This window comes from Bacillus rossius, chromosome 1 (assembly GCF_032445375.1).
Source record: "Bacillus rossius redtenbacheri isolate Brsri chromosome 1, Brsri_v3, whole genome shotgun sequence".
NCBI lineage: Eukaryota > Metazoa > Arthropoda > Insecta > Phasmatodea > Bacillidae > Bacillus > Bacillus rossius.
Window position 1 is genome coordinate 211,155,670 of NC_086330.1, and position 25,636 is coordinate 211,181,305.

The 25,636-nt window shown below is 37.6% G+C and overlaps 1 protein-coding gene across 8 annotated transcripts in view; it reads right to left on the reverse strand.

Annotated features, from left to right (window-relative positions):
* LOC134527267 (peroxisome biogenesis factor 2) overlaps positions 1–25,636 on the reverse strand; it is a 386,335-nt gene that overhangs the window by 7,857 nt on the left and 352,842 nt on the right. For 2 of the 8 annotated variants that reach the window (XM_063359796.1, XM_063359795.1), the window contains exon 6: positions 2,695–2,952. The exons of 3 other annotated variants lie outside the window; for them this stretch is intronic. In XM_063359796.1, the coding sequence (XP_063215866.1) occupies positions 2,767–2,952 (186 nt within the window). In that variant the 3' untranslated portion in view covers positions 2,695–2,766. Of the gene's footprint in view, positions 1–2,694; positions 2,953–25,636 lie in introns of those variants that run through there. 3 more of the 8 variants (XM_063359793.1, XM_063359790.1, XM_063359789.1) reach the window with 3 other exon arrangements.

Consider the following 25,636-nt stretch of genomic DNA (forward strand, 5'->3'; position numbering starts at 1 on the left):
TGCAACAAATTACATTGTTAACATAAGCTGCCCTTCACATTACTCGTCTACGCCCTCTGGCGGCCGTCCCGCTGTAAAAAGATACCAATCAGAATCAATCGGCCCAGTACTCTTTTTGAAAATCCATGGTGTGATTGTACGGCAAAGGAGAAGTTACAGAGGAAGGGTTACGCCCTGCACCGCAAACTGTTCCAGATATTCGTGGTGAATTAAGTACCGAAGATTCGGTTGATTAAAAGGATTTACCGGCATGCAGAACTCGGTGAGGTAAGCGTTACAGCTTACATACATGACGGTCACGTCCGCCTTGTACCGCGAACTCCTAAAGACTTGCCGCCAGAGGGAAACGGCAGGAGAGTGGAGGGACAGCGCCCTCGCGGGCTACATCCATAAAGCATTAATATATGCTTTACGTAAAATTTAACATCTAAACATCTTACAATTTACTTATTTAAACTACCCACGTGGGAAACGACTGACAGAAGGTCTAAATATATGCGTATTATCTATATGGTAATTTTATATTTGAAAATTACTTGTCAAACCAGAGACTGTTCATTACTAATTATTCAATACACTCAGTGAGCACTAAGTATTTAATCTGGCCCAGAACCGCAAACGATATTAAGGAATTCATCAAACCAGGTACAGTTTTGGTACTTCCTGACTTCGACAAAAGGTTTACCTTGCACATTGATGCATCGTCTATTGCTCTGGGAGCTGTCCTGGGTCAGGATTACAATTGTGTTTTTATGCCCATCGTCTAAGTCAGACGTACGCTCTCTGAAACTGAAAGGAAGCTCAGGACGTTATGAGAAGGAGGCACTTGCCTGTTTGGGGTTGAAAAGTTCCAGGCATATTTGAATTTGTCAGGAATTCAACGTTTTCACTGATAATAATCAGGCCCTTAGTTGGGTATTCAATCATCCTAATCAGTTAGGTAAATTAGGCCTCTGGGTGCTCAGACTGTCTAGGTTTCACTTCCAGATTCATCACGTTAAGAGTGTTGAGAACATCATCGCAGATTTGCTCTCGCGAATGTATAATCCTGAAAAATTTATGGTGATCCAATTGCAGCCTGAAGCAGTTCACGTTAGTGTTAGTAGAATATTCCCAGAGTCATATGTAAATTTGCGTTATTGTCAAAACAAGGACTTTTTTTGTAATGATGTTCGGTGTGCTCTTCGCATAAAGAAATCTACTCTTTATGTCGAACAGGATGGTTTTTTATATTTCAAAGGTAAACACGGTCATGTCTGTACAGCCATTGTCAGGGCAATTATTCGCCTGGTCGTTCTGAAATATTTTCATGCTTCATATTTAGGTGGCCATCTAGGAATAGAAAAAAACATTCAGGAGGATAGCTGCTCATCTAGCTTGGCCCAAATTACTTACATTTAGATTTTAACAGTACGATAGATCGTGTCAAGACTGTCAGGTGTCCACGGCCCCCAGTACGCCGCCGAACCTCTTGTTGCCCCATGGTACGCCTTGCATATTGATTTTTTCGGCCCCTTAACTCGCTCTTGTCCGGGAAATAATTGTCTGGTTGTCAATGTTGACTTTTTTCAAAGTTTGCCAACTTGTTGCAACTCCAAAACATGAAGACTGCTTCAATCACCAAGGCTCTGGGATCCCAGGTTTGGAAGAGTTTTGATGCCCCTGTCATCTATGTCTCCGATAATGCTATTTCCAATCCGCAAGAATTGAGATATGTGTTTAGAGTGGACTATCAAACCGGTATTTAGCAGCGTGTATTTCCCCCAAGGAAATCAGTCACACCATGTAAACAAAGTTCTGACAAGCATGCTGATTGCTTTCTACAGAGACGACCAAACTGTGGGACCAAGACCTAGAAATCATAAATTTAGGTTTAAATTCCACTGTGCATTTATCTACCAGCGACTCCTCCTCTGTTCCCTTCATGGGATGCGAGTTGACGAATCTGTAGGGCCTCCCTTCAGTTGAAGCGAATGAATGATTTTTGGAAATTTTTCCAAGTTTCTCGTGTAAAAATTACAAATTTAAAGATGGCGGATGTCTCAGTAATAAATAAATACTGCACTAAAGCGATTAAAAATTAAACTAATATGGCAGCAGTGCAATCTAACTGACATAAAAAATATAAGTCGGATACAAGATGGCCGACAGAAACCAGATGGCCGCCATGCTGTCTTACTGGCTGACGTAATAGGTCAGTCTGCCAATGGTTTCCATGAAGGAAGGATCCATCACCATTTTTTAAATAATGACCTCTCTTGGTTCGAAAAAAGACTCCATAATGAATTTTTAATGAAAATTTAATTAATTAATTTCTTCCATTGAAATTGGATAATATTAACATATTTCCAATATGGCGGATAATTAAAAAATAAGAAGGTTCTTTTTATTGAAATTTTATTAATTAAATTGTTTAAGATTTAATTTTTTTTAAATTAAAATAGAATAATATTTATGGATTTTCAATATGGCGACCGTAACAAAAGTGAAACAATGACGTCCAAGGTCAATGTCAATGTGAAAGGTCTCCACCAGAGGCTTACTGGAGGCTTGCTTATGAGGAATATAAGCCTCAATGGGGACATTTTAAGCCTCTGGCATTTTTGGGGAATAAAATGGGAAATTATCTCTCAAAATAGAGAAATTTCTAGGAATTTTTGCCTAGAAAAGAACATTGTCAACAAGCTCAATTTTTAAATTATTATTACTTTTGTTCTTGGAGAAGCTTATATATGTTGTGACTAGGGATGTAAGGGAACGAACAAATTAATTGTCGGAGTGGGCGCCACCACGTGATGTGGGCACGTGGACCCGGCGGAGACTCTCTTCAGGGCGTGACGTGACCCGTGTAGGGCTAGGCTCGGTTCCCTTAGCACGCAATATCGTTACAGTGGGCTCTTCAGGTGTTCCACACGCCTCGAGGTTCAGGAGCAGGGACACGTGGTCACTCGACTAAAAATCACACATTCGACGTACTCCTTTTATTTCAGCAACGTTACAACACGTCTCCAATCGCGCTACACCTACATACACTATGAAACTGTTAAAATGCCAACGGCGGGAGAGAATAAGTTTACAGGCTGACCAGGTCACCTCGTGGCCTGGCCTCGTTAGTTTAGAACACGGTTCATGATTAAATGTTCGAATTGAACTTAAATATTTATTAAAACGAGTCGGCCACCCGGAGTAGGCCTCGCAGATACAAAAAAGGTTTAAGAATGATAAAAAGTCCGGCGGATGTTAAAAGATCAGTTGATTAAGAAAAATGTGAAGTTGCGGTGCTCACCAAGCATCTTTCCCCGGGTGACGAACGGAAGCGACTGAAGAGGCCAGGGCAGCATGGCGGCCGGAAAGCGCTGGATTTACCGTTAGCCTCTCCTGTTATTTATTAATACATATTTTAACTAAAACAAATACACTAAAAATTCTATAATAAAATTATAACAATGTTTCCTTAATTATTTAAGTTGAGTATTGATTATTTTAATTATGATTATGGTTCAAACTAGTTGCGGGTAGTTCCATTGCCTGCCGTGTGGGGCGCTGCGCCGTCCTTACAACTAGTACTTAAAACATAAACACTTAGGGAATATTATTTAAAGAAAAGACAGTTAGGTAAACCTAAAAATTGAATAATAAAATAAAAGGGGTTGTCGCACTGACTCTAGCACCGCCTCTTGCCAGGCGCCCAACACACACACACACACGCACGGGGCGGGAGGTTTGAATAGAGGGTGGTGGTGGGAGGAGAGGGGCTTAGGGAGGGCGTAGCCCCGGTCGACGTCATATACTTGTAAAAGTTCAAGACTCAGTTATTGATATCTTTGTATAAAAACTTAATTTTACAATTATATATATTATGATGTGAATTGTTAAATTTTTAAATAAAATACAATAAATAAAATAAAATAAATCAATCAAATAAAAATAAATCAATCAAATATAAATAAATCAATCAAATGAAAACTATAATAACTTTTCTTTAAATACATAAGGGGGGTGGGGGACTGTAACTCAGAGGACAAACTCGCTTGGGCTAACCAAGGGTTTATTGTTAAAATACCACTTAACTTCATAAAATAGTGTTCATTCTAGGATGCAAGCATCCATCATCTTATATGGGATGTCTTATGAGAGATGAATTAAAGGAGATTTTAAAAAATAACTTAACAGAATTTATTATTACAGCTATGAAAAGATAGTTCTGTACTCACATTTTCAAATAAGCTGAACATTTCTTGATATATCACTTTAAAACTAATATAGGGGCCTCTCCTGCCCTTGAAAACTCGAACAAAATTTACATTTCCAAATTATGATTCTACCGACTCGCTACCAAGTTGGGCAGCATTACGACCAGCGGGCCTAAACTCACAGCGTCACAAACTAAAGAACTTGATATCACTGACGAGAGGCTAGCCTCCGCCAGAGTGAGCCCCGACTTCTAACTCCCACTTAAATCTTCACGCGCCGCCGCGCCTACCAGCACAATCCATGGTTATTGAAACCAAATTTACAAACAACTAACCAGGACATTTCAGCAGGCTACCCCTTCCACCCAGATGTTCAGCCACACCACGCGGTCTGTTGCGACAGCACGCCCCAGTAACCGCGACCAGTGACTTTGCCAGCGCGCAGTCTGACAAACAAACTACAAACATATGTGCAATCTGCAAGCCAGCAGTGTGCCGTGCCAGCCCCAGGCCCTAATTACTTGGTCATGCCACTTGCGCTGATGAGTGAACAGAGCCGCCAGCCCAGAGTCCATCAGTAAAGTCTCCAAATTTGATTTCGAAAACCCTGGAAAATTTTGAACTGCAACAATATTATTAAATAATAAAGTAAATTATGATTTCATTGCAAAGTAATTAAGGTGTAACTTAGGTTTTCAATAAATAAATATTTAAAATTAACAAATTTTTTATAATTTTATATAATATTTATCTTTTCAGAATTGTAATGTAATGTTGCCTATTTCTTTGAAGAGAAGGTTTTAAATATATCACCACTAATATATAGAAAAACCATATTGTTATCTTTTGTTATGTTAAGTTCCTCTGAAAGTATTTTATAATGATTACTGTGGAGGATTAATTTGTATGGCTGCTTTATCTTAGCACTTTTTCCGATAAAACCTTTTCAAAGAATAGAAATAAATATCTTCTTTTGTCTAGTTTTGTTGAACAAATTCTGATAGATGATTGCACTTATTCTTCACAATTCAAAAGTTCAAAAACTTTTTGGTTTGGAGGAAGTCTGCAAGTTCATTATGAGTAAACTAGTTATCGGCTGTTACATTTTGCCATTTTTTGGTATGCAATATAATTATAGTGAACTATATACAACGTATATGGTATGTTTCAGGGAATTATAGTATACTATAGGACATTTATGTTTTGAATTATGGTATACCTTGTTATGGCACACCATACCAGAAATATGTTTTACTGTTTTGAGCCAGTAGCCGTTTGGAAGCCGGACGTTTCCAAACAGCGTGCCAAAACACATTGAGAATGGAGTGACTGAGGGTTGCACTTCCCCTCCCTTTTCCCCTTCTGTAATGGTAACCTCGATGGAGTAAGGTTTTTCCTGGAGATGCATCGGTGCATGTGCGGACTGGTTAGCATGTTTTTTTCTGGACGGTGGCAAATGCATTAGCTTCTTCGTCAAAGAGCTTCCAACAGGACTGGTTGGGCTCTAATTTTCTTTGAGGTGGGTCATAAAGCACGAGAGTTGAGAATTGCTGGTTTAGATAGCGAAGGTAGAGACTTGCTTCTTTTGGCCCTACTCTTGGAAATTTATATAGCTATTGGGATTTGTGCGCCTGTCAAAAGCTATTCACGCAGTTTGGGCTTGTACAGCCTGTGGGTCAGAGCTTTGGGCACGAACTTAACTCTTGAGAGAAACGTTATGTACCTTGGCATTTACCTTGCAAGGCAGAATGTGATTGAAGTAGGTATAGCTTCTGTGTACACTCGCGAAAACTCTTTTTTTACTTTATACCTTTCTGTACAGAGGTCGGGATTTTGAAGATAGCTGTACTTCCGTAACTTGTGGCCGTGCCGCGATGGCACAGGGAGGTACGATTTACTGTTGAAACGAGCGTGCAAATAACGAAGCTTTAACCAAGGTTATCCTGGTAACATGATGCTAACACTTGCCATCGTTGCATGGAGTTTATGATAGTAAAAGATGTGATGCATGTGGTAAATTATACATACAGAGGGATTAATGGTACATTGTAACACAAGTCAGTGGAGTACTGTTATGCTACACACATTTATTTGTATTAATCAACACTGTGATTAGTTAGTTTTTTTTGAGCTGGTAATTTTTCACGCAGAGAACTTGAGGATAAAGTTGTCAGTAAATTTGTATAAGGTTGTAAATTGTTATATATCAACTGATATCTCATGCACGAGTATGTATACAGATGGGATTCAAAGAATGAATAGTATGTTTAATGTAGTGAACACTTTGAGATCAGCATCTGCGTTTTCGCACACATGCAAACAAATTAACTACTTTTTATAAGTTGTTATTTTTTAAGTATTTGTATTTGTTAAGGTCAAAGATTCTTTTTGCAATGAACTTTTTAACAGAAAAAAGATGATCGCGAAAGTGTGATATTCTTTTAAATTTTGCATGATAGCCATGTGGTGTGGAGTATCACACAGTTGTTAAAAATGCAACCTTTATTATTTTCCAGGGTAACAAATCCAATCAAAGCTTATATCGCACACCTAAAACAAGACTGCCACACCTCAAAAAATACAGTTTTGAGATAATCACTTTTGAACATTTTAATTTGCTCTATTAAGTACATTTTTGTATGTAATTGCTCAATATTTTCGCCACGTATATAATATGGCAATGGCTATAAGTACAATAAAAATGGTTTGTGGTGCATTATTGAGTGGATTTATTTTATTGTTGTGGCAGTTAAAGGTATCACAATGCAAGAGCTAAACTACCACATTTGTGATTATGGCACTATTACATTAACATTTTCAAAGTAAGTGTGCCACAATTATAAATATGGCTTTATTGCATTAACACTACATGTCAAGTTTTAATGAAAAGGCACCATTATTCAAAATATGGCTGTATTGTTTTGGCACTATTGAGGGCGGAGAAGTGCCACAATTTAAAATACGGCCATACGGCCATACTGCTGTAGTGTAACATTAAATTTAGTTCTAACTTCTAAACAATTAAAAATATTGATGTATTGTCTTTGTATTTTTCAAGATTGAAAAAGCAATGTCCAATTAACATAATGGAAGTTTTACTGCAACAATAAGAACCAGTAATTGGAACTAACAACAGCAACAAATCAAATGAACGAGACAAAAAACATTAACACCACACAAAGTAAAACTACATAATGAATTATTATGGAATTACATCCATAATTATTATGGAAACAAATTAACAATATTAATGCATATCAAATGTTTTGAAGTATGAAGTCCAACTTTCACTGGTACACAACCAAATTAATCAGTTTATGCTATTAAAGCAAAATAAAAGTCCAAAATAACATTTGAAGAATAAGTTTTAAAAAAAATTAGAAAACTCATAAGTAACAATTTACTGACATCACAAAGCATATTATAGTCACACGCAAATACATAAAACATTCTCATATTGAATAATAGTTCAGAGTTTAACAAGTTACAATAATAAATTATGTACTCAGAATCATAAGGCACAGTAGCATTCTTCCTGGTTTTCAGATGTTCGTAAATCATGTGAAAACTCTTTGGAATGAGGTTTGATTTGCACAGTTGCACCAGGTCCTTTTTTTTAGCTTCCAGTATCCCAGAACTTTCTGAGAAAGATTTTTCCAATGTGAGTGTTGATCTTTGCTTGTTCTTGCTCCTTGTTTTTGATGACAGGTTTATTTCCAAGAAATGCTCTTGTTCAAAGGAAGTTTTGTACTGTAGCAAATTGGGTAAGAGTTTAGTCACTTTAATTATTTTAATGTCATGCCACAAAACTTTGCAGCCATCAGTGTTTACTGTGAAGTTGTCTCCCATATTTTAGGCAAGCTTCTTTACATAGGTATATGAAATCCTCTGATACAAGCTCATTAACCACATAAGATTTTCCATTATTTTTGGCATTCTGAATTACTGTCACCCATTGTTGCGGATAGTAAATAGAACCACCCTTCAAAATTCTTTTTTTTTTTTGTTTTTCTATTAGAGAATGCATGGCATCGCCTTCATTCTGTGTATGGCCTACAAGTAAGAAATTATGTGTAATAGAAGGAATATCTAGGTTAGAAACTGCATAAAGATACAGGCAAGCTATGTACTTATTCTTCTGTTGTCCAGTACAATTATCACTGTAGAAAATGGTTTCTTTTCTAATGCAATTAGATTTTAAAAACAAGTAAACACACGTACCAATTTCGTTAGGTCCTCTGTAGGCTTGATCTTCATTCCACAAATAGCAATGTCCTTCAGAAGTACCCATATTATAAATTGTTAAATTATATGTCGCCAATTTGCGACTTTAGTAAAAATTGGAAACCTGTGCTGAAGGTGTAGTCAAGACAGCCTGTAGGTCATAGGTGGCAACACATGTTGAATCTTTGTTATTCTTAGCTATGTCTTTATCATGCTGCTTTCTTGCCTGGAAAGTTCAGTTTCACGTTTATGAGAATTAAACTCATTTTGCATTGCCGATTTCTCGTCCTCAGTGGAGTTTTTATATCATTTGCACAATGTGCACTGGTCCTTCTTCGGAACAAAGAAGCCAATATTAAACTTTTTATTAAAAATGTTTGTGTATGTGCTTAGTTTGCATGGCATGGTATTGCGGTCTGAACAAGCTTTCAGAAAAATTCTGTACATTTCTGCAATGGTGAGTTCTCCAGATAAGAATTCCCTTTGGGTATTCTTTCTCAAGTAGTGGGACTCTACCTTTGGGAATGAGTTAATATGATCGCACACTCGTTGAACTAAAACTGGATCCAAACATTTATGTTTTCCATGCTTTCCTCTTAGATCTCCCTCAACAGACGGAAGATCTCTGTTTCCTTTTAACAAAGCAGTTCTGATGGTCCGGTCACCAATGTCTAATGTTGCCATGAAGTTTTTTTTACATACTCTCTTCCTTGCCCCACGAATAATGAGGTAATAGGCATTATTGTCTTTTCGAGATGAACTTCCCGAACATATTTATACCTGGGTGTGATGGCAGTAGTACAATTTACTATGAAAGCACGCTGTAGAGTAATGTCACCCATATTACAGTAGCTATGAAGTGCTTCTTTGCGTTATTCTTCGGATATATCTGAAGAGCAATGTTGCTTACATTTGGGACCACATGCTGGCTGTAATTTCTTCTCTTGGACTTCATTTCCTTTAGGAGTGATGTATGCTTCTCCAGTATTATGTTTTCTTTTTAGTATGTTTCTCTTCCAGGAATCGTAACATATTTTCCTTTTTCTAGACATTCGTTTGACGTCTCCCCTCTCGTGTGTGCCAGCCTCTTTATTTTGTGTTTCTTCTGAATGTTTCTTAGTTGTACGTGCCTTAACTTTCAAGACATTATGTCTTTTTTTTTTTTTTCTATAACTGTGTTCTCTTCGCTGTCACAGTCATCAGGTTCTGGGATCCAGTCTTTGTCTGCATCCGAATCATCAAAATCACTTTCACAGAAATCAATTACTTTCTTGAAAACATTTATTCCAGCTACTGAAGTGCTTGGCCCATCATCTATAACTCCAGAGCGTATGTTGAGAGTTGTCACCATCTTGTCTTCTTTCACTGAGTCCGTGTTCTGGATATGATTTTGCTGTACTACATTGGAATTGTCAGTCTGAATCAGCCCCTGTTCTTTTCTAACATTACAGTTATCAAGCTCAAGAGGTATCTGCCCCGAGACGTCATATTATTCCTATTATTACGTGAAAAAATCTATTTTCATAACATTCACAACAATACAACGATGTACCAAAATAATATACCTACACCATAACATAATAAACAGAAACAGAAAACTGTTATTAATTCACAATACCAACTTCTGATTAAAGACATTCTGAGTATGAAAACACTGATTCAAACAACTGAGTGCTATCTAGCAAATGTGGTACTAACTACTACAAAACGTACTATAATTATCTCAACCGTTTTGCCAAAGATAAGTAAATAATTGAATATAAAATGACATGACATCCAGACAGCAATATTATCTGCAGCAATGAGAAACTGCCACAAGTAGATATGTGGCTTATGATAAAATGTGCACTACAGTGTTAAACTGACGTAACATCAAATGTGGCATGTAGTGAAATTCTCTTCACAGATTAAAACTGCCATATTTAGACATATGGCACACATTTAAATATTTCTACATTGTTAAACTGCCACATCACTAGTTGAGGCATGCTACGATTATAGGAAAAAAATTAAAACTGCCACATTTCAAAATGTGGCGGTATTGAAGTGTTAAGCAACCTTACTATTTCAAATAGTGTATGTGCAATATAACCATAAAACAAAATGTGGCAGTGTTGGTTAGCAGAACCTACAAAAACACAATAATTCTAAACTGACACATCTCATCAAACAATGAAATTTGAGCAGATACAGATGTGGCAGTTTTTCACCGGGAAATAGGCCACTTTTCGACACGGAAAACGGGTATAACTCGAAATTGACCATTTTTGAGTTGTGGCGGTATTGTTTTGGGTGTGCGATATATTTGTTTTCAAAAGTCATAATAAGAGACTTTAAATTGTATGAGCTGTGTAATATAATGTTAGAGCCATCAATGGCTGTTAATGTTAATGAATAATTGCTTTATTTACTTTATGTCAAGTTTTGCAAAGAATAGTAATATTAAAAGAAAGATGCATAAACATGTTTTTAATTTTGATAAAGATACTTCTTTCATGAGTATATACTCTAGGTGCAGCTACATCCTTAATGGTTAACATTCACATGAAGAGTACAGTTCTCATGTTTTTCTGTGCACCAAATTTAGAGGATGTTCGATACTTTGTGTTACGAAAAGCAGGGAGGTAGGATTCTGCGAATATTGTTTTTTTTATTCAAATCAAATTTTGAATAGAATTATTCACGAATAATGAAATTTTTTTAAATAAAATACAAAAGTTGAAATAATTTTTTTTTTTACAAATCTAAGGAGTCCAAAAAAAATTGATGGTAAACACAGTTAAAATAGTCCGGCAGAAATTGGCCGTTTTTTGCATGAAGTGAAATTTGGAGTCTATAGTTTTGTTTTAGGTGTCAAATGAAAGATATAAGTGTCTTGTAACAGAAAATGCTGGGTGACATCCGCTATCTGTTGAGCATTTTAAGATATTCAAAATGGTGGCCAATAGGGTGTTATATGTTCAGAACTTGTAATCAAATTATATGTATGTCAAATTTGGTATCAAAATATATGTTTTAGGGGCACTGAATAGAAATACTAGCCTATACAGTATGTAAAAATAAAAAAAACTAGAAGATAATCAACATATTTACGAAAATAAATGTGTACAATTTCGTAACTCCTCAATTTATATTTGTGTTGTTAATTTTTTTGTATAAATAAACATGTTTAGTGGCTCCATACTTGAAACTTGGCTGTACATCATATTTCAGGCGTATGTAAGAAAGGGGAAGAAACTTGAAAAAGTGTGATTCATAAATTCTAAAGCTCAAAAAAATAAACATTAGTGATATACTTAATAATATTCTTACAAACATGTTATGTCTTTCAGATATTACCTTAATGAATAGGATATTGAATTATTGAACAAGATTTAAATAACTTATGTAGATATATCATCGGTCATATACCTAAAAGTATTCTCACAACAAATAAATTAACAAATACATATTAACACTATAAGACCATTAAATAAAAAACACACACATGCACGCACGCACGCACGCGCACGCACACACACACACACACACACACACACACACAGATATATATACTACGCAAGTATATTCTTACAATAACTTAAGACGGGTTATTGCATTCCAAATCTCTGCAGGCACAGAATAATGTGCAAGTAAGTCTTGAAGAAAAGCAACTTCATTTTGAAGATTTGCAAGGAGTCAGTTTTGTACAGCCACATTTCACCAGCTTCAAAATAGATTCAGGGGCGTAAGCAATCCCGTCTGGAACTGCAACAGGAACGAGTGATTTGTTCGCCACATCCTTTGACCAGCAATATTCTACTGGATCTAAGGTTGTAAGTTCAGGTTTGTTTGTTGATCGCCAAATACAAGCTTGAAAGTGTGCGCGTTTTACATTTTCAAGAAATGATGCAGCAGTTGGGGGAAGTGTACGAAGGTTTGGAGCAGTGATAGAACCTGTACTAGCTTGGCTCGCCCAAACTTTTACACGGGTTTCTGACATTGTTTTACATCCACGTTGACTATAGCACGCCGATATGAAGCTTGTTGCCTGATCTGTAACATCATTCATCATTTCTGCTCTTTCATCTCCAAGCAAGGTGAGCGATAACCCTGATCGAAGTACCTTTACAACTTTGCCTTTACCTATCCCAAAGTAGTACGCCACAGTGTCACATCCCGAAAGTGCATGAACAGCCAAAAGTTCTGAAATGATTGAAGAATGTTTTATTTACGGTTTCTCCAATATCCACAACTTTCCTTTCTTGTACTGGTGATTCCATTAACACGCAAACGGAGACATTGTACTGTTGATAGTAATGCAATAGAAGAACAAATACATCAGTGTCATCTGATACAATGGATATGACTTAAGGGTTCTCTCTTGAAACTACTATAATTTGCTGAATGATAATTGTGTCAGCTTCTTCGTGAGCTGTGTACAAATCCTCTCGATTATGGATGACACGACCAGGAGATATTTGATAAGGTGTTTTGTCCAAGCCAGTTATGACAAGTTTGTTTATCACATCTTTGTGAAATTATTTGTCTTTACAGAGATCTTCACAAATCAGTCCAACCTACTGCTTTTTGTTTTCAGTAACTGTTAGAACAACTTTTTGGGTTGGAAGTGGTGTATTTTCTGTGAGTTTATACACTCGACTAGCATATGAAGATCTTGTCCCCCTAGTTGCGGATTTTATACTGTAGTCATAGTACCGATCGAATATTAGGTACACCTCACTTCTATCCAACTTTAATTTAAGTAGATGCTTGAGATTTCAGATAAGTGTTGTGACTGTCCCTTGGTTTGGCCAGTGAACAGTCCACAAAAGAGCCACTCCATCTGTAATGATTATATTCCGTTTGGGTATCGTTCTAGTAGACACACTTACTTGTAGCACTTTTTTAAGCATTGATTTTGTTTTACCTATGCGCATTTCTCCTTCCTCGGTAAACATTGATGTTGGAACATGTGAAAGCTCATGATCAAGTGTTTTGCCAATATCTAATTCACGAGAACTTGCCTGTATTCCAATAATCCTTGAATAGATAATGTTAGGATCTGGTATGCCTTTTGAATTTTTCACTACACATTTTTTTTTATCAGCCATGGAAACCAGTTTCTTTGCAATTGTCTTGTAAAAATTTTCAGGTAAACCTTTTTCGAACTCTTTCATCTGTGCAAGTCCAATTTCTAGAGAATAATCTACATTCACCTCTGCTCAAGCAACTTTTCCACTCACTATATTTAACAGTCCATCCGCATGTTGTGTTGCATTAAGAGGATTGATGCACAACTCTAGTTTCTGTCGAATACCTTCTCGATCTGTTTTATCACTCAACACTCTGCTCTTTCCTTCCTCTTTGTGCGACACTTGAATTACATCCTTAGTACCTTTAGCCATATCAAACAAGGAATTTTCTAACTGACATGATATATGTAGACTTAAAGCCCAGGTTTTTAGAGTTTCTGGCTTTAAGGAAATCCCAATGATTCCTCCTTTACTATGCCCATACTTCATAAAACTAGTCTCTATATACATGTCACTCCAAATACCGTTCCATACACCCGGGTTGTGTCTTATTACATGCTGGCCTTCCATAATGTATTGACGAACTTCTGCAGACAGTGCAATCATTGACCGAAGGTAATATGTAGCATACCTTGCATAGTGTGCATGGCCAGCAGAAAAAAGGTAGCATTTCTCTTAATACTTCAAGATGCAACATCCACTCCTTCTCTTTCAGCTGTTAAAAACTTCATCATAATGAACACTGATTTGATTAGGATATCAACCCATAGCTTACTCGTTCTGCTTTTTGATGACAGTTCACTGAGAACATTAAAGAGCTGATTTTTGCTTCTGACATTATTCACTATAAATGTATGTCTTAAAATCTCTTCAGCTAGTAGGCGAAGAGCTCGGACATTCTGTGGGAACTTTTTCCCCAACATCATTTTTGGTACACCAGCGAAAACATCACTTAAAATTTCTACAAGCCCATTTTCTTCCATCAAAGTACCTATTGAGCCACAAAAGGACATCAAAGTAGGCATACCACCAAGTCGAAGAATTAAATTCTGAAAATGCTCTGGTACCACTTTATATGTACCGCAACACGATACAGCTGTAAGTCAAATGTACAAACAACAAACTTCTGACCAGTTTGATGCACAAGCTCTTGGCATCGATTCAAAGCAGTGAAGATGGTATCCGGATCGGAAGGTATCATGTCAATAAGGGGGGGATATACTTGTATAGTTATATTTATAACTTTGTGACCTTGTTTCCAGCATAAAGATGTGTTGTATCCATTGAATTCAGGACACTCTGGGTTAGTAGTTACCTCTTTCATAAACTGAAAATCAAGTGCTCCAACTCTTACACTGGCTATTGTCTTGTGACAAAGATGTTTTAAAGGTAACACTGATGTCTGTGCTTCCTTCTTAGGCATGATTGTTTTTTTGGGGGCCATTAAATCAGTAAATTGGAACATTGTACTTTACAATTTTTACCATATCAGTTTTCGATATGTGCTTAAAAGTCTCTGTAGAATTCTTATTATAAGATTCCGCTGATTCTTCTTGCGCTGGAAGTACTGCGAGTGAGTGAGTAGTACTTTTACCATTTTGTGATGAAATTTCAGCATCAAAATTATCTGCGACAACTAGCACCATGCCATCTACTGCATCAAAAAGTCCAGACTTCTTGGCATTTTCTTCAACTGCTGTGGCTGCTGATTTCTTGAACCTCAACACTTCATCATAAGAACATGTGATTCCAAACTTGTGCATCAGCTGTATAAGAGACTTCGTGTCACGAAGGACTATGCCTAAGGATATTTGGAGATTAGTTGGGAAGTTTTATTTTTGTACTTGTAACAATATTACCAATCAAAACTGAAAGCAGTGAATTGTTCAGTTTTTCAGAAATACTAAATAGCAACTTCATTAGAGTGTTACTGACTTGCTCTGAAGCAATGTCTATATTGATGGTACTTCTGTAATTTGTGCTTTTCTTTGGAAGTGATTGTATTTTTGTTGTTATTGTTTTGCTTACCATTGAAATGGCATTTTCAATATCATCTTCTTCGCTGTCCACAAATTTTAGAACTTGTCTTGCTGTACTTTTAAAAATAATAATGTTGGCAAAACCCGGAGAACTGAGGACAACAATATCACTTCCAACTTTTGCTGATATTGCTTTGGTTAGATGTTTTCTTGAGTTCACTCCCTCCATTTTGCTGGTATATTTCATACAGTTCTACAGATGTCCACATTGTTGATCTGTTACAAAATATAATGCTGCATCATTTTCACCTTCACTGTTTTCTGTCCTTGTGGCCAATTTAATAGATTTTGGTGACATAAAGTTTGATCTACAGCTAACATGATATCTTGCATCTGCAGCATGAAGGTCACTCAGTGATCCCAAAACACGTATGCGTACACTATATACGCCCATTCATCTTTTCGTATTTCACACACTTGAAGAATAGAATCTTTGAATGACATTTTTAAACCACCCACATTAGCCTCTTTACAGATATAGGCTGGTCTCCAACGTGATGGATTTTTTTCATCCTTCGAGACTTTGCATTCTTCAGGGCAAAAAATGCAATGTTCTTTAAATGAAAATAGAGTGTTTTCATTTATCCTTGCTCTTTTTGGAGATCTCAAGGACACTTCTTCTTGGCGCTTCGTCTTGCGATGTCGTTCCAGCTGTGTCACTGCACAGTATGTTGATACACAACTCTTGTGGCACTTCACAGTCAATTCACTTGTTACAGCTATTTTTTCTTCTAGCACATTGTAGAGATTATCGTTGTATACTTTACTGCATTTTATAATAGTCTGAATTCTTTTATCACCATTTTCAATAAGTCTTTCATTGCAGTTTTCACAATTAAATTTCCAGTCAAGCAGGCATTTTCTGCCATTTTCTTTTCTAATTGACTTCACATTACACTTGCAACAATAAAAAAGTATTAGCCAATTCCTTCCATCATGCATGATCCACAAACAAACAATGTTCATGCCACAGCAACTGGAAGAGTTACATTCTATACTAATATTCACATGTCATTAGGCAAAAATTAAAAACAATCCGGCATACATATTGAATATGTAATTAAATAAAATTTTACACGATATCTAAACACATATTTTGATTCAGCACCCTTGAAAACATGTATTTTGTTTCCAAAAATTACCATAATATATTTGTATTGCAAATTTTTAAAATATAAAACCATATTGGCCGCCATCTTGAATATCGTAAAATGCTCAACATATAGCCGATGTCACCCGGCATTTCCTGTTACTAGACATAATAAACTTTCATTTAAGACCAAAAACAGAACTATAGACCACTTTTCCAACTCATACCTCAGTTCTGCCGGACTAAAAGAAAGATAGTTTTGTACCGGAAAACTGGATAAAACTTATTATTTATATAGAACCATAATAGTGTGCTGTAAAATACAATAAAAAAAAATACCTGGCAATGAATTTTCTAAACAAATACAATTTTAAGTTATAAAACTGGTTATTAATTCAAGTACAGTAGAACCTCTTTAAGTCGAACCTCGATAAGTTGAAAACATCCCAAACTCGAAAAAATGTTGTGTTCCCTTCCATTCAAGCCCCAAAACCTCCGTTGCTTTAAATCTCAACCCTCTATTAGTCAAAATAATCAGTGAGTCCCTCCAAGCCATTTTGGTACAGATTTTCCCTCCATAACTCGAAAAATTAAATTGGACCTCTGTATCTTGAACATAGCAATGTTTTATTTTACAACCTTTACAACTTTATTATTTGAAACTTATTACCTCTATAGTTCGAAGAAAAATAAGTTACCGACTTTAAGAATTTGACAACAATGTAAGTACACCATTGTTTCTTAGAACTCAATTTAGGAGTATACAATAAATAAGATTACCACGGATTTATGACTCACGTGTTTGCTTGCTTGGTGTCAGGTGTTTAATTTTATTATTTTTTATTTCATTTGAATTTTAGCGAAGCAAGTCATTTGTTGTCGACTGTTACGACTGCTACACATTAAATTGTACAACAATTTACAAATAAAACTGTTACAACATGAGTGCTGTGAAACGTAAACTGAAAACTTTCAGTCTCGCTGAAAAATTGGAAGTGCTCAAAGCTGTGAAGAGCTGTCAAAAGAAAAAAGATGTTGCTGAACAATTTGGCCTGCCAATGAGTACTCTGTCAACAATAATAAAAAATGAATCAGACATCATGAGAAAAATACAAAACGGTCAAAGTTTGTCTTTTGCAAAGACGACGAATTGCAGAATTTCCGTGCTTGGAGGAGTGCTTACTTAAATGGTTTGAGCAGTGTCGGAGCCAAAATATCAGTGTTAGTGGACCACTGTTACAAGAAAAAGTGGAAACATACACTAAATCATTGGGACTCGCTAATTTCAGAGCCAGTAATGGATGGCTAAAAAGTTCAAAAGAAGACATGAACTTGTTTTTAAAAACGTTTGTGGGTAAAGTGCAAGTGTCAACATTGAAGCATGTAACAAATGGAAAAGTGAATTGCAAGATTTGTTACATGGTTACGAACCTGACAATATCTATAATGCTAACGAAACGTGGCTGTTTTTTAAATGTCTTCCTGATAAGACTCTAACTTTTAAAAATGATAAATGCCATGGTGGGAAGCATAGCAAGGAACGTTTTACTATTCTGCTAGCAGCAAAAATGTTGGGCACAGAAAAACTCTCATCAATGGTCATCTGAAAATCTAAAAAACCTCGCTTTTCAAGCTGTAAATCACTAACTTTGCAATATGAAGCAAAAACAAAAGCATGGATGACTTATGCAATTTTCAAAAATATGTTTATAAATATTGATACGAAAATGGCCAAAGAAAAAAGAAAAATCTTGTTATTCCTTGATAATTGTACAGCCCATAATTATATTCCACAGATGAAAGCTGTTAAAATCCAATATCTGCCCGCCAATGCCACATCAAAATTACAGCCTATGGATCAAGAAATCATTAAAAATTTGAAGTCATTATATCGGAAAGAAGTTGTCAGGAACCAGTTGGATAATATGGAAGAAAAAAAGAATTCTACTATAGATGTACTGCAAGCCATGAGAATGGTTGATAAAGCTTGGTGAAATGTAACTGCGACTACTATAAAAAACTGTTATGTACACTGTGGTTTTTCATCGTCGTCAACAGAAGAAGCTGAAACCGAAGATTTTTCTATTTCACCTCCTGCAGAATAGAATACAGTGGTGTCTGAATCAGGAATATCCTTTGAGGACTTTGTTAAGTGTGACGATGGAGTTATGACTGCTGGGACATTATCTGATGACGAAATTATCGATTCAGTAGCTCAGAAAACCTATACTAATGATTTAGATGACACAGAAAACCGATACTAATGATTTAGATGACATATAAGACTTGAACAATACTACATGCGCTCCATGGGTTTCCATTAAAGAGGCAAGAACCGCATTGAATACTTTACAGAATTTTATAGAGCAAACCACCAACTCTGAAGAACAAGAATTTTCTGCTCTTTATACCTTAGACCAGTGATGGCCAACTTCGTGGACTTCAGGGGCCAAACCACGCACTGACATAATTTTTACAATTTTACGGAATTCTACAAAAATACGTTTTGTACGTTCTGTTACTTTTACTTATGAACTCTATTACAATTGACTAAATAGAGAAAAATAATTCTAAGAATTTCTTAAAAAACAGACACCTATTATAAATACACTTATAATTTTTTTTTGTTTTCTAGTACTTAGTGAGAGCACTGTGGCTTTTGGACAATGTTCACACCAACGACTTAAAATCCACATCTATTTTTGATGTTACCACACGAAGCAAATGTGATAACACGTCATCAGAAAGTCTATTCCTACTCTTTGATTTTATGTGCTTCAATGCTGAAAAAGCTGTTTCGCAAATGTACGTACTTGAGAAAATTGAACACAGTTTCAGGGCCCAATTCCTTATCGAAGGATAACGTTAATGCGAAAGTAGTTTCCAAAACTCTACTCCAGTTGCTGTGGACATTTTAACAAAGGGATCACACTGGAGTTCACAGTGTTCTAGCTGACACTGAATGTTTCACTTCAAAGCATTGTTGAATAGTTCCATGCTAGGACGGAATGTTTCAAAATCATGAAATCTCCTGTCGAATTCTGAAGCCAGTTGGTTAATATTTTCCACGACCTGCATGAAAGTAACCATATCTTCACCTGAGAGCTTTTTACAGTTTGGAAAGTGGAAGAGATCATTTTGTTCCAGTGCAGACTTAAATACTTGAAGTTTATTTCGAAATCCATCAACGAAACCCATCATCTCGAAAACAGTCTGATTTTTTCCCTGCAACTGCAAATGCAAAATATTTAGATGTTGGGTGATATCTGTGAGAAAAGCTAAATTTTTCAAGAAATCAACATTCTTCAGTGCTTCCTGGAGATCTGTTGAGTGTGGAACATTGTTCCTCAAAAAAGAAAGTTTTCATTCCGCAGTTCAAAAAATCTGACTAGGCACTTTTCTCGACTAAGCCATCTAACTTCCGTGTGTGATAACAAATCACCATAAGCACAATCAAATTCTTCAAAAAATGACAGACATTTTCTGTGAGTTAAAGAACGGTTCTCCCCTCTTATCAAATTGCTGATCTTGGCAACAGTAGCCATTAGGGATGTACCAATTCGAATTCCGATTAACTGTAATCGCCCGATAATAGAGAATTGGTAATTAATCTTAATCTTCGATATTTCAACCGATTATTTAGACCAAATTGTCAACATTTTTACATTATATTTATCATAGTTATCTCTTAGCATTATAAGAAAAGCATGCCAATGATGCTAATACATTCTTTTAACGGTAAATAGTTAACTCTTTTAAGTTTAATTCATGAAACACCGTTCAGACTGTAGGCCTACACACACCCTGAAAGTTTCAGAAACTTCGTCGTCTAATAAATTAAATATACTCTTATTTTATTTAACTGACGATTTTCTTCTAGCATGTATGGCTAGTATTACCATTATTGTTAGCTCCATGCATCAAACAATTGCTTTGAGTGCCGCTTGTAATAAAATGCAACACATAAAACAGTATAAAACACAACAATATTATTTGAACAGCATCATCGCAAGATCTCCATTTTATGTTAGGTTACGCACGTCATGTGATGAACAAAAAAAAATTTGGCCAACTTATCTCACTTCACTGGAATTTCCGTTGTATACGTGAACCTTTTCTATTATTTTTTATTATGATTTAAGTTGCATTAATAATGGGAAAGTCTTCTTTACTTTTTATTTTTACCGTACCTTAACAACAAAAATTTAACCAGGAATAAAAGTTCACGATTGCGATAGTTGGTGGTCGGTTTGAAGCAGTGCGGGCACTGCTGAGCGTTCCTTCTCCTCCTTTCCCCTTCCTAACCCCCTCTTCCTCACTTCTCCGCCGCGCCACCAGCGCACTCTGCCGTGTATTGTTCCCGGCCTATATAACCTCGGCACCCGGGCTATTTGCCGCAGTCTTCCAGTCGTTTGACACGAGGGCTGCCACTTGGGGCTGGCGTCGCGTTGGTATGCACTCGGCTGTGAAACTTAACTTCTGTAATTTTCAGTAATTAGTATGATTTCTTGTTTTTGTTTGTGCGTCGTGGCCGCGATTTCACTTTTGGATTTTTGCCATGTTTAGTAATGTTCGTAATCTCTTTTGGAAACTTCAGGTCAATGCTTAATTGGATTATTTGCCATAGTTTCTTTTGCTCATGCTGAGTACTACCGGTAGCTTATGTAACAGTGTTTTTCTGCGGCTGTATATGGGCACGCCACGATGGCTTTGGACATTTCCTGTCAAGCCACGTCGTAACGATAATAGTAATTTTATGTAATTGTAAGTGTAATATCTTTCTTTCTTTCTTGTTGTTGCCTAGCAGCCCATCTAATTGTGCTATGTTAAACGCGTCGTTAGCTTGCCCCATTTATCGCACCATTGTTTTAACTTGTCTCTGTGTGAATGATTCCCGCGGGAATGCTTGATAAATGCTTATTTATTGCCTGTATGCAACATGTGTGTTGCCTCTATATAATTTATGAATAAATAATTGACTTTGATTTACTTTGACTTTCTTCTTGTAGCACAGCGAATTTATGCCGTCGGTCGTACTGGAACGACCATTTGTTGTTTATGTTTACTTTCAGTTGTAGGTGCGGCTACAACTTCTGCGCTACTCTGCTCCGGCAGTGGTTTTGCTGTGTTTCTGCTTGTTTTCTTTCATGACCATGAGTGGCTCGGGAGTCAGCTGGATCTACCGGCTTCACGAAGAGCTGATTCGTTATCTCGAGGAGAACCAGCTGCCTGGCGCGGCGACCGATACCATGGCAGACCTGCGCGCCCGGCTCGTTCAGTTCATACGCGAGGTCAGTGACGTCTAGTCTGGTGCAGGCCACACTGGAAGTAAGTCCGGCTCCCGATAATTCATTTCTCAAAAACTACTTTTCTCTGTTCTCAAATACCTTCCTGTGTTGAGTGGTAGTGAGCCCAGGCCTATTCTAGATTTTTTTCTACAGGCTGAGTGCCTCGCTAAATTGAATTTGGTGTCAGCTGGCGCCTTTATGAAAGCTCTGCTTAGTAAGTGTACTGGCGTTTATGTGTCTAGGCTAACAAAGGCTATCGTACAGAAGGTCTATTTTCATACTTTTAAGACGTCGGTACTTCGTGATGTGTGTCCGCCACGCGTCATGGATGCGTGTAAGCGCGATTTGATTTTCAGGTTTCAGCGTCCTAATGAGTCAGTGACTCATTACATTAATGAGGTTGTTTCCTATGCCGATGTTTTGGAAATTTACATCGCTGAGCCTGAGTTAGTACAGCTTATTATGGGTAACTTTGCGACACATGTGCTCACCCACTGTGGTATGTTAGCTCCACCTACCACCTTCGATGATTTGCGTGCCTGGGGTAGTGAGGTAGAGGCGCGTTTATTAGCGGTGTCTAAATACGAGGCTGAGTTCTTGCCTCCCGCTAGGTCTACGTCCGTGTCACGTGTTCATGACAGGGGATTTCACAGCCTACAGGTTACGTCAGATTTTAGTGGCAGTGACACACACGATGACACTCGTGTTGTATGCACGCATGAAAATAATAGTCATCAACATTCCTCCTTTGTGCCTCGCCTTCATGACAGCTCACGTGCACGGCATTTGCCTCCACGTAGATTTGACAGCGGGTCGCATGCACGCTTCCCCGCCGGCGGCGCAGCTAGTGTAATTCCTCCCGGTGGCCACCCGTCTGCCCCGCCTCTTGACACTCTTGACACTACCCAGCCGCGCCGGCGTTTCACTGGCGGCAGCGTTGCCACTTCTACGCAGCCGGCACAGGGTGTTCCAACATTCACACGTGCTCGCTGCGCAAATTGTTGCGTGTTTGGACACGTGACTTACGACTGTGATCAGGCACGCGTTGATGTTAACACGCGTAAATGTTTTTCCTGTAGGGGATTGGGTCATTACCGGAGTAATTGTCCGGGAAACGGCCATTCACGGAAGAGAAGTCGTTTCTGTCGCTTCTATAGGAAAGCCTCTAGCTCTGTTTCTCTGAATTTCTTGCCCGTGTGTATTCACAAGCGTTTCTTTTCGGCTCTCGTTGATACCGGTGCTACATGCTCAGCTATTAGTGAGACATTTCTCCAGATCTTAATCGAAACATTTCCAAAATTTTCTTTTTCGTGTATTTTCTGAAAACCAGATTAATATTTGCGTGGCGAATGGCGATTGCCTTCGCGCAAATACGTTCGTGGTTATTCACTTTTAGATTAAACATTTTTCCTGGAATTGGAAGTTTCTTGTTGTTCCTGGTCTTTCACCTAATTTTATTTTGGGCTTAGATTTTTTGAGCAAGACTTACTGCGTTCTGGATGTGGGCCAGCGTGAGCTCCATTCTGATTTCGCCCCTTCTGTGAAAGTTCCCTTACGTTCGCAGCCCACTAAGTCTGTTATCTTTGAGTGCCGCGATGCTGATAGCATTGCGCAAGGGCAGGCTATTGCTGACCTAGTTCACGCCATTTCCGATGTTATCACCTCTAAATTAGGACGTTGTGACATTTTGCCATATAAATTATATTTAAAGGATGAAGTTCCTGTTCACACTAAATATCTCAAAGTTTCTCCCCCTAAACTTCAGGCCATGCACGACATCGTGGATAAGCTCTTGGCCGCTGGTGTAATTTCACTTTCTACATCTAATTTTAGTGCGTAAAAAAGACGGCGCGAGCTGGCGCATGGTGCACAATTACATTCCTCTGAACCATAAAATTGCTAAAGACGATGTTTATCCACTTCCTACTGTTGAGTCTGCCCTTCAGCATTTAGGTAAGGCTAGCTATTTTTCGGTTATTGATTTGAATCAAAGTTTTCACCAGTGCCTACTAGATCCTAGTTGCCGCAAGTATACAGCATTTTCAACTCCTTTTGGCCATTTTGAATTTAATCGTGTGCCTATGGGTGTTAGTTTTGGCAGTCAGGCTATGAGCCAGATCCTTCATCATGTTCTATCTGATCTTAAGTATGATTATGTGTTTAATTATGTTGATGACATCATTGTTTACAGTAACACCTTTGAGGATCACATTACTCACCTGACCGAAGTCCTTTCTCGTTTACGAGGGGCCAATCTCACTGTTAACCCGAAGAAGGTTACATTAGGAAAAACATCTGTTAAATTTTTAGGTTATGTTATTTCACAAGGTACCCTCCTGATGGATCCTGACAAGATCGCCCCTATCGTCCAGTTTCCTAGGCCTGTCAATTTAAAGGGAGTTCAGCGTTTCTTAGGTATGTTAGGTAATTTTGCTTCTTTATCTGCTACTTTAAATATTTTGCGTAAGAAGGATACAGTTTTTGAGTGGGGCCCCGAACAAGAAAAATCTTTTCAGGCGCTGAAGTCTCGTATGGCTTCACCCCCAGTGCTCATTCTACCCGATTTTAGTAAACGGTTTGCCGTTCAGGTTGATGCCTCGCACAATGCGCTTGGAGCCGTCCTAGGACACCTGGAGGAAGGCCAGATTAGGCCCATTGCCTATGCTAGTCGTTTGCTATCAGAGTCTGAGCAGCGATTAGGTGTCTATGAGAAGGAGGCCCTGGCTTGCCTGTTCGGCCTAGAAAAATTTGAAAGTTATCTTGATGCTCGGGAGTTTGATTTATATACCAACAATCGAGCCCTTAGTTGGCTGTTCAATCATCCTCATCAGCTGGGTAAGCTGGGTCGCTGGATTTTGAGGTTATCACGGTTTCAGTTTGTCATCCATCACTTTCCAGGTAAAGATAATGTTATAGCTGACTCTCTCTCTCTCGCATATTTTGCACCGATGAATTCGAGCCTTTGGAACCCCGCTTTTCTGACGCTATTAAATATATTACTGCTTTTAAATTTTTTCCTGAATCCTATTTTAATATTAAGGAATGTCAGAATCAGGACCCCCTCTGCCAGCAGGTGCTGAGAGATCTTCATGATAAGAAGGCTGTTCCCTATGTTGAGGAGAGTGGTATGTTGTATTTTACAGGAACTTCTGGCAGAGCCCGAAACGCTATTCCAGCTGTCTTGAGGCCTATGGTGTTAACCTATTTTCATGCATCTCTCCTAGGTGGTCATCTAGGAATAGATAAAACTTTTCGCAGAATTTCAGCGCACCTGTTTTGGCCCGAGCTTCATGCTGATGTTCGGAGCTTTGTTCGATCCTGTCTCGACTGTCAGATTTCTAAGCCGCCGCATTATTCTAAGGTGGGTTTGTATGCTGCTGATCCTCCTGTTGCGCCCTGGCATGTCTTACATATAGATATTTTTGGTCCTCTGACACGTTCTAAGAAGGGTAATGTATGTTTGCTTGTTGTTCTGGATATTTTCACAAAATTTGTTATTTTATTACCTCTTCGAAACATGAAAGCTGCTACTATTGTTAAGGCGCTTAAGGAACAGGTTAAATTGTTTGGTCCTCCATGTATGGTTGTTTCTGACAATGCCCCGTATTTTCAGTCTACTAATTATAAGAATTTTCTTTTTGAATGGGCTGGTAAACCTATTTATAGTTCAGCTTATTTTCCGCAGGGCAACATGGTAGAATGACAAAATGAGGTTCTTAAAAGCATCCTGATTTCCTTCTACCGGTCTGATCAGACTCTTTGGGATTCAGATTTGGAGTACATTAAT